The sequence below is a fragment of the Aspergillus brunneoviolaceus genome (assembly GCF_003184695.1).
Source record: "Aspergillus brunneoviolaceus CBS 621.78 unplaced genomic scaffold BO95scaffold_64, whole genome shotgun sequence".
NCBI lineage: Eukaryota > Fungi > Ascomycota > Eurotiomycetes > Eurotiales > Aspergillaceae > Aspergillus > Aspergillus brunneoviolaceus.
This window is the reverse complement of record NW_020290794.1, coordinates 93,040-105,701: the sequence shown is the minus strand read 5'-3', so window position 1 is coordinate 105,701 and position 12,662 is coordinate 93,040. Positions and strand designations below refer to the sequence as shown.

The following is a 12,662-nucleotide window of genomic DNA, read 5'->3' as shown; positions in this document are numbered from 1 at the left end:
CGTTCGACCATTCGACCATATAAGTAGGTTCATTAAAAGAAGGAGGCTCTAGCTTGCTTTGTTGTGACATTGGAACGCGCCTTCTCTGAGGGTGTTTTGCACTCCATTCTCCAATACGACTGATCAAGAGTGCAAAAGTCGCTTCCTCGTTTGTACAGGCCCACTACTGATGTGACCAAGCTGATTGAGCCCTGCACCATGCTTTCTCTCTCCATCAAACGCATAGTACCATTGCACAAGAGATATAAAGACTGCTTGGCGATGGGAATTCCCCAGGTAAGAGACCGACAAAGGTTACACCAAACGCCACCAACTCGCTAATATGTCATCTGATTAACCCAAACCCCAGACTGGGTGCGCCATCTCCACAAAAATCATCATCATTTCATGCATCAGCCCGAGACCATCGTGACCCCTCTCCAGCCGCTAATGGCTGTACACCCCGCCCGTCTCCTCTGCATTCGATCTTATCTCCGCGATATCCGTGTTCGTGATGACCAGATTCGCAGCGAGCAGGTTGAGGAGCTCGGGGACCATCCGCACCGTGGCCTCGACCTCGCGCGTCTCGTCGTGGATGCCCACCACGAGGACGGTCTGGTCCGCGGCCGTGCGCTCATCCGCGATGAAGACCGAGTACGGGTTGACGACGGTGTCGCGGGCGGTCTCGGTAATGAAGCGGATCACTTCGGGGAGGGCCATCCCCACAAATGGGGAGATGAATTCATCGGCCACGTGCCCGTCTGAGGTAGCGGAATCGCAGTCGAGCTGGAGAAGGCGGTCGCGCTGGTCGGTGTCGAGAACGATGATGGAGGGCGGCGCTTCGGTGTTGTGGTTCTTCGATGCGGTGAGCATCGCGTTGAGGGTCTGCGATGTGAAGTACAATCCAGCTTAATCAGCTTTGTGTGCGTGGGTGAAGTCGGTTGGAGGAAAGGAGATGGTATGACGGACCGGGATTGGTATTTCTGCGGTGCAGATAATCGCGACGAAATCTCCGCTCATGGTGGATGTCCTCGTGCGGGGTAGATGGGTGGAGGGCTGGAGAAGATGACGGTTGTTGTCAGCTTGTTCGGAGGTGGGTTGAGAGTCGCAAGACTGTTTCCGAGCTGTCGCTTTATATCCCGGTCGGACACGTGAGTTACACCGTCCCAAACCACCCATGCCATGATATCGATGCCTAGAATCAGGCACCAACCAGGACTCGAGATTTTACGAAATCAAGGCTACCTACCTATTCACTGCGGGGTGTGTGACAGCGCTTTCCCAAAAGGCCACCACCTGAGTTCTAATCTAGGCGATGCGGACTTCCGGCTGTGAACCCGATGGAAACCGAATTCGGCGATTACGATTAATGGGACTACATGCTTTCATAGCGAAATCCACCCACGGCTTTGCACTCACTTGCATTCTCGTCCTCAATGGTAGATAACATCCTATAGTGCCTATCCCTAGACGCCAAGACAACACCATCCCCGCCAACTGCTTGTTGCGCCATTTGATCCTCAAGCTCTAAGTGGGGGTCATACAGATGACCAGTATCGTCTAACATTCCCGCTAATGAACAAAGGACTTTCAGATGATATATGAGGCCTTGAGTTGTGTAGTTATAGTCAGCGGTGACCTTAAGTCCACAGGTCCTCCAGAGCTCCTGTGCCATGATGAGACTATGGCCAACAAACATCAAAGAAGACATCGACCCGCGGTCAACTTTACCTCCCACAAAAATTGGCAGAGTGTCTTCGAAAGCGTACAGTGCTAATAATACAAGCGGGGAGTACAGCCTAGTTGACATGAATGATAGGACAAACACTCATGATGGAGGTCCGAATGCGCCGTCAGCCGAGCTTTGTACCTCCCGACAAGCACAAGGCCAAGAGATGTACCCGGGAGGGTGGCCTGCCATGAACTAAGAAATGAATATAAAGGGCATGATGATTTGCGTTAAAAGAAACGAGCATAATATGCCGATTCTACCGCCAATGATCGGGATCACAACAGAACCCCCAACATGAAACTCCCCTCGGCTTTCTCCCTGCTCTTCGTTCTGGTGGTGGCGGAGGTGGTAGCGCAGATCAACTACTCGCAGAACTGTGCCAACAGCATCGGAACCTGCCAGAACGCTTGCTGGGCAGTTCTATGCACTCGCGCGACGCGAATGTTGACCTATGATTCCAACAGGGCCAACCAGGCCCCCCGTCGCAGGGCTTCGGGCTGCAGCAGGAACCCCTGCAATAACAACAACCTTCCCTACCGCAGGTTTGGAAACTCATGCGACGAGTATCCCTTCGCCAGTGTCAGGCAGGGCGGAGCAGGAGCCAAGTTGCGCTGTGTTCCCAAAGGCCAGAACGACAGTATGTGAATGAGTATCCCGAGCTCTTGACTGAACCCGTGACTGGAGCAGCGAACTGACTGGCTTTTCTGATCCCCAGGCCAGGGAGGTCAGCTTTCCGCGTTCTACCGCAACAGCGGAATCCGGAACGGTCAGAGATATGGGGTCACCTTGCGTAACTACGGGGGAGCGTAAGTCCTCGCTTCCTTGGTGATCAGGCCGGCAACTGACGAGTATGGACCCTAGATATTTTTGTAGGCAGAGGCCGACCTGCACGAACGACGGGGGTTAATTCCATCTTCGAGGTGGAAACTTTGTTCTCGGGCGCAGAGGGGAGCAATCCGAAAAAGATGTAATGCCTGCTGACAACAGCACGGCGGGTGATCAGGCAGAGGAGTGGGAGCCAGTGAGCCTGAGAACCCTTGAAGATGAGGATGGCGATCTCCACCTCGTCATCGCTGAAGATCCAGATAATCCGATCCGAGTGGGAGACGAGGTATGGACTGATCCGATTCATGGGACTGTCAGACTTGTTCGGGAAGTTCCGAGTAGTGAGACATGAGATGAGGGATTCGGAAGACATGGTAGCGAGGCTGCAATAGCTGGGACTCTTGTAGCCTAAGGCCCGCTTCATAATGCTACATCTACGTTGCTAATATCAAGTTGTGTGAATATACACATGTTATCTTAAGGTATATTGCTTCTACTTACAAAAATGTAACTAATAAGTTGTAATAGCACAGTAGTAAGTACATAATGTGGACCTTTACTTTACATACTGTATCTTGTAAGACAGATGTAGCAGCTCAACACTACTAATTAAAATATACCCAGCAGTATTCCAACTCGAATTTGTACAGCAATATGTGTTATCAGCAGCTGATAGCTGGTTAACAGAGCTTCCTTATTACTAGTCCAATTTTCTAGGGGATGATTGTATATTCGGCCCAGTACCTATCATACGTCAATTTGGATGTAGAATTATGTTCCAAGCGAGATCGACAATTCATACTATGAAATCTGAAAGGGAACAAATCAAGAACAATGTTGAAGAGCAGGTAGACCTCGTAGAGACAGGCATTGTGGCTGGGCGACGGCCACCAGCCTGACAACCCACGATGTCGTTAAAGCAGCGACATATCTCGTTTGATCTGCGACTGCCCTCCCACCCACAGTGAATGGAGCAAACGCGTTGCCAAACTCACAGCCAGACCATACACTGGCGACTACCATACACCATACAAGTAGCCCGATCCCACAAACACATCTACTGAGGAAACCACACCTCCTCTCCTACATCCCACCACCTTGTATCTCTACCCCACTACCATCGAACCCATCACCACCTTCACCAAACACATCACCACAACCCACCAGCAACCTCGAACCACCCAACAATGCCGGCCCCCCCACCATCTGCGCAGCCTGCGGCTCAAACGCCACCCTCCACTGCGCCGGCTGCCTCAACCCCCGGCCTACCTACCAGGCCACACCACCTGCGCCGCGTACTGCACCCGCGCCTGCCAAAAGCGCCACTGGCCCGTCCACAAACACGTCTGCAGAGTGATGGCGCAGCGAACTAAACTCCACCGCGCCGCCCGCGTCCTCAAAACAGCATTGCTCACCTACCGCGCGACACTGTACGACATCGCCCTCACGAAGATCGACCTCCGCGACGGGACGCTCTACCTGCACCAGGAGGCCAGAGACCCCGGGGCCCGCGTACACTTTCCGGAACATTTCACCACGAAGCCCGAGGAAAGAGAGGCGGCGCTGTGCGTGAACCAGTGTACTGCCGCGATGGCGCTGTTGAGTGGGTTGATAAGGGGCCTTTTGGCTGGTATGTACTCCTCCCGTGATCCCGCACTGATGACCTGGGTCATGTGTACTGACATGGGGGGATAGGGATGGACACGCGTATCGAATTCATGGACCTGCAGATGGAGAAAAAACCTCGTCCGACGAGACTCGTCCCCGGCCCTGACCCGACGGGGTGTCCGCATACCGTGTTGGTGGTGACGATGCGCCTCTCCAGTGAGGAATGGGTGCTTGATCCTACGGGCGGCCAGTATGGGTATCGCGAGGTTCTGGTCCCGTTTACGCGGTATGTGGATGATCGCGAGGCGAAGCCGTGGGGATATCCGGTGCCGTATGATGCGACGGAGACGTCGGATTTGGATTTTCTGGTTGGTCTTTCGGGGTTAGGGGCGCGAAGGAGGGATTTGGAGGTGGAGAGACGGGCGAGGGGGCATTTTGCAAGGTTCGTGAGGGATAATGTTGGGAAGGAGATGTTGGGGGGTGGTGCGGATGAGTTCGAGAAGAGGTTAGAGGGGTTTGACATGAGGTTGAAGGAGCATTTGTGGGAATTTCGTGTGTAGGGCGTGGTTGCGCGAGGTAGATTTCCTTAGGCCGGTCGGGGTAAGAGAACATGGGATTTTGTTAACACTATCGACGAGCCACTCGGTGAAGTCATGGCACCACGACAGGCAGTGTACACCAAAACCTGCCGAGCGTCTATGATGCTGTTGCAATAGCGTACAAATAGAAGCCACGCAGAACTCGCGCATCTGGTTACTTTTCATATACAAATCTACATCAAATCGCAGCTACTAGTCAAAAAGCTTAAGGCCTCCTGGCACATTACGCCGAAAGACACCCCTGGGATCCTATGCTGAAGCAACGCGTTACAACACTTCCACGCTGGCCGGACCGTAACTGCCGATCGGGCTTTGCCAGGAGGCCGCGTAATTCAAGTACCGGTATGGCACTTGAACACCCTCCTCCGCGGTCAGCGCATCCACTGCCCTGATAATGGACTGGGTCGCTTGCTGGACAAGCTGAGAGTCTTTCTCCAGTGGCCAATAGAGGGACACGAGGCAGAGGACCTGATTCCGTTCCGGATGGCTGTCCGGCGGAATCCCGAGGCTGTTTGGCGGTCCCGATGCCGGCTGCAACGCAGGGATGGACTGATAGACGAGCACGCTGGTCAGGTTCAGAACATCCCCCGCAATGTTCAAGGTGGTCGCGTTCCACGCGTCGTACACCTTCTTGAGGATGGTGGGCGAGACCCGAAAGGTTGCCGTTGCGTGAACGACACTGCGCGCCGGCTCTCAGCGAAGAACAACACTCGACGAGAGATGAACAAAAAGCAAAACAAGAACAAACAACAAGAGAAAAGAGAGATCAAGGGGGGAAACTTACTATTGGTCCATAGGCTGGTAGCGTGTAAGCTCTGCACTGAAATCCGTGCTATTGGAAATGCGCATCGTGTTCAGCGCCTGTGGCTTGATGTCCGTAAACCGCTGCAAAGAGGCAGGGGCAGCTGATGCATTCGAATAGTACATAATGTTGGAGACGGATCCCTGATCCTCGGCACCGTAGTACAGATAGCTCTGTTTGATCTCGGCGAAGGGGTCGAAATTGGCGGGGTTCTTGAAGGCTGTGAACGCCGCCAATTGCTCCTCGACAGTGGAGATATCGTACTGGATTCCGCCGCCCCATTATGGGCCTTGGGGGAAAGACCGCAGGTCGGAGCGGGTGACGATCCCGAAGTTGTTCTGGCCACCCTTGAGCGCAGCGAAGAGATCCGCATGGTGGCTCGCGCTGGCGTTTACGCTCTCGCCGGAGGCAAGAACGACTTCCATGTTGAGCACGTTGTCGCGGGCAAATCCATACACCGGGGAGAACGCTGATATGCCTCCTGTTCGGCTTCAGAGGCACGTTTACACACAGTCACGAATTCTGGAGAAAGAGGCCTTACCGCCGGTGATGAGACCACCCACACCCATAGACCCAGTCCGACCTCCTATCACCACCCGATCATATCCATCAACTGCTTGGTATACTTCATTCCAAGTCAACCCGGTTCCAACCTGAAAGTTGTATATATCACTGTCTATATCAATACTGTTCAGGCCCCGGAGGTCGATTGTGACGCCTCATTTAGCATTGGCAGCTCCCGAATTAGGCGAATGGCCCCCAGAGCGGATTGAGAAGGTAGAGTTTGCTGATGCCGACAGAATTTTCACAATAGTCGATACTTCCTCCCCTGAGGATGGGGGACGATGCATGTAAGTCTTCTCACTGCAATTCAGAATTTCCGAATTCATACTATCATTTATCTGGAAAGATTGGGATAGGCCTTTCTCCCAAAACTCGAATTGATTCCACCAGTACTGATCTTCCTACAGGTCATGCCGGCTCGTTCTTCCAGGACTTCAATGGAGCAATTGCAGACGCAACGTGCGTACTTCAACATCCGTAGCTCATGACAATGCCAAGTCTGAACATCCCAGAAAATACTACGACACGAAAGAACCGTTCTCCATGGTTGCCGGCAGCCAACAAGTATACGTCGTTTCGAGTCCGAAGCATATTTCTGAACTCTACAAAGACACCGTGAGCTTCAATCGTGACCTGATGAGCAAGGAACTCTATCACAGAGCCGGCATTCCTCGCCGAGTAGTGGACCGCATTTGTGACGTCGATCCCAAGGCCCCGTACAATGTCAATAGCGCCCGGCGTATGCGCAGCACGGATGCTATGATGGCTTTATACCGTCAACATCTCTCCCCCGGCAAAAGTCTTGATGACCTCCTCGCCGACCGAATAGCACCTTGCATCCTCAAAGCACTTGCTCCTAAGACGATGCCAGCACCTGCGTCCGTCCGAGCTGTATCTCTTCACAGCGTGGGCGTTGAGGCTTTTGTGAAAGGCATAGCAGAAGCGTACTACGGACCTGTTCTCTGGGAGATTGAGCCGAACTTTGTGGAATGGTACATGGTGTGGGAAAGGGTGAACTGGAAGTTCGTCTTCGGCTTGCCGGCGTTCCTCAGTCGGGACATGCAAACTGCCCGACGGCATCTGGTGGGCACCTTTGCAAAGTACTTCACCCTACCGCAAGAGCAGCGAGAGCAGGGGAATTGGTGGGTTCAGGCGGTGGAAGGGGTCCTCCGCCAGGACAAGCTCAACGACCATGAGATTGGCTGCATGTTTATGTTACAGACCTGGGCGTGAGTAGCCCTGTGCCGCTGGGATTGCCACTTCAGATTCCCTAACCACAAACGAAAACAGGATTCTGGGAAACATGTTCAAAACTGCCTTCTGGCTCGTTGCGCACATCGTGTACGACCCAAGCATTCTGGACGCGATCCGGGTCGAGATCCAACCTGCCTTGACAGGCGACCAGGTCGATCATCGATATCTCGTCGAGCATTTTCCCCACCTGGATTCGCTCTTCTCGGAGGTGCTACGTCTAAGAATGGCCAGTCCCATGGTGCGCGACATTGCGGTGACAAGTGCGATCGGCGGAAAGACGGTACGAGCCGGGAGCCGCGTCCTTGTAAGTCCTGGTGCCGTGTGTTTAGTGTTGAACCTAGACCTAGAAAAGACGCTGACACAAGATACGGTGCAGGCCTCCTACAGGCAGTTGCACCTCAACCCCGACGTCTGGGGCAGTGCACCGCACGTCCTGGAGGCGGATCGCTTTGCCAAGGATCCAGGGCTGCGATCGAATGCCAGCTATCGGCCGTGGGGCGGAGGCAGTACGGCGTGTCCCGGACGGTTTCTGGCCAAACAAACTATTTTCTGCTTTGTGGCTCACTTGCTGCGAGACTTCGAGCTTGGGCTGCAGCAGCAGGAGGGGACATCCGCGGCAGATGCGCCTGACCACCCCGATCGCGGACGGTTTCCTCGTGCGGACTGGTCCCGCCTCAGCCCAGGCATCGTAGGACCCCTGGAGGGAGAGGATCTCACCCTTGTAATCCGTCGGATACATCGGAAGTGATCGTGCCATGTTTGCTTTCTCTCTGGCTGAACTAGTGAATCCGTACTTTTGTGGTTGCATGGGGGGCCGGCTTTGGTTGGATGCACGAAACAAAGAAAAGTGATGATCGGCGGTTAGGGCTTACAACTAATTTCCTGATGCTTGGATCCTGTGCTCTAAGTTACCAAGTTTTACTATTCCCTCCGTCTCCAGCTTACCTTTCTGCCTACCTAAATTATTTTTCTTGTGTGCCCAATCGCCCCCAAATGGCTTCAGTTGTTTTGTATGCAGCCGGTGCTGTTGGGCTGTGGGCGGCTGCAAGGTTTTACAACCAGCAGCCAGCTACCAATCCAACGGCCTGCACCCTCCTCAGTTCCCAACTTCAAGGACTGGTGTCTCTCACCCACAGTCCCGGCTACAACGAGTCCATCGGTTCTTTCTTCAGTTACCAAGAACAAAACGTCCATCCAGCGTGCGTGGTCCGGCCCACCTCCGCCCAAGATGTCTCGAACGTGTTGAGACAATGGCCGTCGCGCACCGCGAGCGGGGGGAGCAGTTCGCCATCCGCAGCGGCGGACACAGCTTGTTTGCCGGTGCAGCCAACATTCAGGACGGCGTCACCGTCGACCTCCGCAGCATGAGCACCGTCGAGGTGAGTTCCGACCGTGCGACCGTGCAGATCGGAGCAGGAGCCCGCTGGCTCCAGGTCTACCAGGTCCTGGATCCTCTCAACATCACCGTCACGGGGGGTCGCGATGCGGTCATCGGGGCCGGAGGCTTCCTGACGGGCGGTGGCATCGGGGTCCCCAGCGTGACGGCCGGATGGGGCTGCGACGACGTGCTGGAGTACGAGATCGTGGTGGCCAGCGGGGAAATCCTGCGCGTCTCCGGCGACAGACATCCGGACCTCTTCGTGACCCTGAAAGGCGGGTCGAACAACTTCGGCGTGGTGACCCGGTTCACCATGCGGACGCACCCGCTCGGCAAGCTCTGGGCGGGCTTCACCGCGTACCCCGGGACGGAGGCGCCGCGCCTCCTGGCCGCGTACTCGGACTTCATGGAGCCGGCAGGGCTGGACCCCCACGCGGGCTTGATCGAGTCGTACGGGTGGACGAGCAAGCATGCGGCCGTCCATGCGACCCTCATCATGCTATACGCCCAGCCACGCCCATACCCCGCCGTCTATCAAAACCGGATCAACAACAGCACGGTGCTGTACAAAACCTTGCGAGTGACGAACATGTCCGACTTCGCCGTCGAGGAGGATAGCTACCAGGTTCCTGGATTTAGGTTTGTCCAGTCTTTCAAAACCTCGATCCGAATTTCTGTGTGATGCTGACACTTCCAATAGCACAATGTATTACACCACCACTTTCGCCCACGATCCTGCCGTGTACTCGGCCATCTTCGACCTGTACAACAGATCCGTGGCCTCAATCTCGGGGGGCAAGAACATGAACTGGTACATCAGCTTCCAGCCCACCCCCGCCCTGCACGCCCGCAACAGCTTGGGTCTGGATCCCGCCGACAATCGACTGGTCATTTTTCTGCTGGTGGCTTTCTTCCCGGATCCGAGTGATGCAGAGCTGGTCCACGGGACGGCTAAGTCGCTCATCGAGGCGATTGAGGGAGTCACCAAAGATGCCGGGGTGTCTCGACCGTTCAAGTATATGAACTACGCCGATGCAGCCCAGGATGTCATTTGGGGGTATGGGGAGGAGAGTGTGGCGGCGCTGCGGCGGACGAGTCGGAAGTATGATCCCGAGGGATTGTTTCAGACGGGTGTGCCGGGAGGGTTCAAGCTCTTTGTGTAGAGGGGTTGTATTGCAGCATTTCCTCCAGTTGAGATGGGAGGGTGTGTTGCCGGACAGGTCTCGGCAGTGAATCCAACTGACTCGCTGCCGCGGAAATACATTCTCGAGTATTGCGGTATCATAGAGCGAAGACTGAGCATGATGCTTCAGTTGTTTTCGAGATAAAATCAAGCGAGAGCAATTGTCATAGGACACAGTACCTACTAAGTTAGACTGACAAGTGCCTCAAAGAGCTCCCCAAACATGATGCAAAACAAGTCTTTGACTACATCTGCTATTAAAGCGAGCAGCAGCACCGACTACAGGTTGTGTAGTGTAGTGGTTATCACTTTGGATTTTGACCTCGCTTGCCTTCGGGCCAGGAAATATTCCAATAACCCCGGTTCGAACCCGGGCACGACCTTTCTTTTTTGGCCAGCCATCATGAACCGCATACAATCAGGCATACTTCAAGCTAGCACACTTCTTTTGACTGGAGAGGCACATCACCTATCTAAGGCTATTTCGTCAACTCCAACCGAACCATGGATCAACATCCATCTGACGACTGTGGGATAGCCGGATATCTTCAGGGGCTCCTCCGCCAAGAGCACCGTGCCAAGACGAGTCCCAGCCGTGAAGCCAAGAGAAAGATAAACATCGTCATCAGCCCTGAAATGTCCGCCGCCCGCGAGTGATTCCGCCAATTAGTGCCGTTCCTCCCCCTATACCTCCGCAAACTATGAACCAGGGTCGCTGTATGCCCCCTCTTTACGCAGAACCCCCGTCTAAGCGAGCTGGACTATAAGGTGTTCGTGCCCTCACACGGGCCGTCCTCCGTCTGGGATGGAGGTTAGTCGTTTCGCACTCATAGAGCGAACCAAGCCACCAGCCCCTGGAGAATATCATTCCGTCGGCGACTTCCCCGGATTGCCCTGGCGGCAACTCCGCCCGAGCTGAGAACCACTGGATTCCATGGCAGGCTCCTGTTCCCCAGTATGCTATACTTCGTCCTCGACACGGGGTCGAAACAACCCCAATCCACCCAGCAAAATGGTTATTCCACCACTTACCATTGATCGAGACGCGGGGGTGGTAGACCCTGCATGATTGTCCTACGATATCACATCGCCCGAGCATCGACTTGCAACCACTGCTAGAGGCATAAATACCCACCCGCGCCCTCGAACAACCACCACCAAGACCACCAAGACAACCCGAAGCTTGAACCCTCTTGGCCCAATCCAACAATGCAGCTCAACACCACCCTCCTCGTCTCGCTCGCCCTCGGGGCCGCGAGCGTCCTCGCCAGCCCAGCCCCACCGGCCATCACGGCCCCGCCTACGGCCGAGGAGATCGCGAAGCGCGCGACGACCTGCACGTTCTCCGGATCGAACGGCGCCTCGTCGGCCAGCAAGTCCAAGACCTCGTGCTCGACCATTGTGTTGTCGAATGTGGCCGTTCCGTCGGGGACGACGCTGGACCTGACCAAGCTGAACGACGGGACTCATGTAGCCTCTCCTTACACCAAGCCATTGCCCCCGCTCCCCTCCCCTCCCCTCCACTTTCACCTCCAGACCTCACCCCTTTGACCATCGTCTGACGATAAACGGATAGGTAATCTTTTCCGGCGAAACCACCTTCGGCTACAAGGAATGGAGCGGCCCCCTGATCTCCGTCTCCGGGAGCGACCTGACCATCACCGGGGCGAGCGGGCACAGCATCAACGGGGACGGCAGCCGGTGGTGGGACGGCGAGGGCGGGAACGGGGGCAAGACGAAGCCCAAGTTCTTCGCGGCGCACAGCCTGACCAACTCGGTGATCAGCGGACTGAAGATCGTCAACTCGCCGGTGCAGGTTTTCAGCGTTGCGGGGTCGGATTATCTGACCCTCAAGGATATCACGATCGACAACTCGGACGGCGACGACAATGGCGGGCATAATACCGATGCGTTTGATATCGGCACGAGCACGTATGTCACGATCTCGGGGGCCACGGTGTATAATCAGGATGATTGCGTGGCTGTAAATTCGGGGGAGGTGAGTTCACCCCTCGGCGATTGGGTTTGGAGGGAATGAGGTGGTGGTGGTGGTGGTGGTGGTGGTGGCTAACAGCACCACGCAGAATATCTACTTCTCGGGCGGCTACTGCTCCGGTGGACACGGCTTGTCCATTGGTTCGGTGGGCGGACGCAGTGATAATACGGTCAAGAACGTGACGTTCGTGGATTCGACGATCATCAATTCGGATAATGGTGCGTTTACCTGAGCCCCAGCCTCTTTCCCTTCACCTCACCACCGGCCCCTATCCCTCAGCCCTGCAGTCCCTTCCCCTTCCCCTTCCTCTTCTCCACCCCGTACTCAACCCCAATACCACCAACCCCGCCCCCAAGCCTAAGACTAAGAGAGAAAAAAAGGCGTCCGCATCAAAACCAACATCGACACCACCGGCTCCGTGTCCGACGTCACCTACAAGGACATCACGCTCACCTCCATCGCCAAGTACGGGATCGTGGTGCAGCAAAACTACGGCGACACGTCATCGACGCCCACGACGGGGGTGCCGATCACGGACTTTGTGCTGGACAACGTGCACGGCTCGGTGGTCAGCTCGGGGACCAACATCCTCATCTCGTGCGGGTCGGGCAGTTGTTCGGATTGGACGTGGACGGATGTGAGTGTCAGTGGAGGGAAGACGAGTTCGAAGTGTACGAATGTGCCGAGTGGGGCTAGTTGTTGATTCTTTGGTTGTTCCTATTTGAGGGGGAAAGATGGGGGG

At 55.2% G+C, this 12,662-nt stretch overlaps 7 protein-coding genes and 1 non-coding gene across 8 annotated transcripts; 6 read left to right on the top strand and 2 right to left on the bottom strand.

The window, feature by feature from the left end:
- Positions 1 to 426: 426 nt before the first annotated feature.
- BO95DRAFT_434817 (uncharacterized protein) lies at positions 427 to 999 on the bottom strand (the record flags this gene model as incomplete). The annotated part of the gene is made up of 2 exons (XM_025585155.1): positions 427 to 864; positions 949 to 999. 2 exons carry the CDS (start codon positions 997 to 999, stop codon positions 427 to 429), a joined length of 489 nt encoding a protein of 162 aa, XP_025439038.1.
- A 1,006-nt stretch (positions 1,000 to 2,005) lies between these two features.
- Positions 2,006 to 2,888, top strand: BO95DRAFT_455762 (uncharacterized protein; the record flags this gene model as incomplete). Its single annotated transcript, XM_025588362.1, has 4 exons — positions 2,006 to 2,348; positions 2,427 to 2,517; positions 2,573 to 2,613; positions 2,719 to 2,888. 4 exons carry the CDS (start codon positions 2,006 to 2,008, stop codon positions 2,886 to 2,888), a joined length of 645 nt encoding a protein of 214 aa, XP_025439037.1.
- Positions 2,889 to 3,781: 893 nt separating this feature from the next.
- Positions 3,782 to 4,704, top strand: BO95DRAFT_370713 (zinc finger MYND domain-containing protein; the record flags this gene model as incomplete). Its single annotated transcript, XM_025582927.1, has 2 exons — positions 3,782 to 4,166; positions 4,232 to 4,704. Coding segments are annotated over 2 exons (858 nt in total), but the record flags the coding sequence as incomplete, so codon positions are not given.
- A 306-nt stretch (positions 4,705 to 5,010) lies between these two features.
- BO95DRAFT_466794 (uncharacterized protein) lies at positions 5,011 to 5,970 on the bottom strand (the record flags this gene model as incomplete). The annotated part of the gene is made up of 3 exons (XM_025589242.1): positions 5,011 to 5,422; positions 5,528 to 5,808; positions 5,869 to 5,970. 3 exons carry the CDS (start codon positions 5,968 to 5,970, stop codon positions 5,011 to 5,013), a joined length of 795 nt encoding a protein of 264 aa, XP_025439035.1.
- A 410-nt stretch (positions 5,971 to 6,380) lies between these two features.
- BO95DRAFT_455761 (cytochrome P450) lies at positions 6,381 to 8,111 on the top strand (the record flags this gene model as incomplete). The annotated part of the gene is made up of 3 exons (XM_025588361.1): positions 6,381 to 6,396; positions 6,591 to 7,338; positions 7,400 to 8,111. The coding sequence occupies 3 exons, from the start codon at positions 6,381 to 6,383 to the stop codon at positions 8,109 to 8,111; spliced, it is 1,476 nt and encodes a 491-aa protein (XP_025439034.1).
- A 502-nt stretch (positions 8,112 to 8,613) lies between these two features.
- Positions 8,614 to 9,904, top strand: BO95DRAFT_517073 (FAD-binding oxidoreductase; the record flags this gene model as incomplete). The annotated part of the gene is made up of 2 exons (XM_025591872.1): positions 8,614 to 9,380; positions 9,442 to 9,904. 2 exons carry the CDS (start codon positions 8,614 to 8,616, stop codon positions 9,902 to 9,904), a joined length of 1,230 nt encoding a protein of 409 aa, XP_025439033.1.
- A 304-nt stretch (positions 9,905 to 10,208) lies between these two features.
- Positions 10,209 to 10,307, top strand: BO95DRAFT_t249. The gene has a single exon. It is a non-coding gene; the product is annotated as a tRNA-Gln (tRNA).
- An 826-nt stretch (positions 10,308 to 11,133) lies between these two features.
- BO95DRAFT_504054 (glycoside hydrolase family 28 protein) lies at positions 11,134 to 12,646 on the top strand (the record flags this gene model as incomplete). Its single annotated transcript, XM_025591111.1, has 4 exons — positions 11,134 to 11,394; positions 11,501 to 11,923; positions 12,009 to 12,138; positions 12,301 to 12,646. The coding sequence occupies 4 exons, from the start codon at positions 11,134 to 11,136 to the stop codon at positions 12,621 to 12,623; spliced, it is 1,137 nt and encodes a 378-aa protein (XP_025439032.1). The 3' UTR covers positions 12,624 to 12,646.
- Between the last annotated feature and the right edge of the window lie 16 nt (positions 12,647 to 12,662).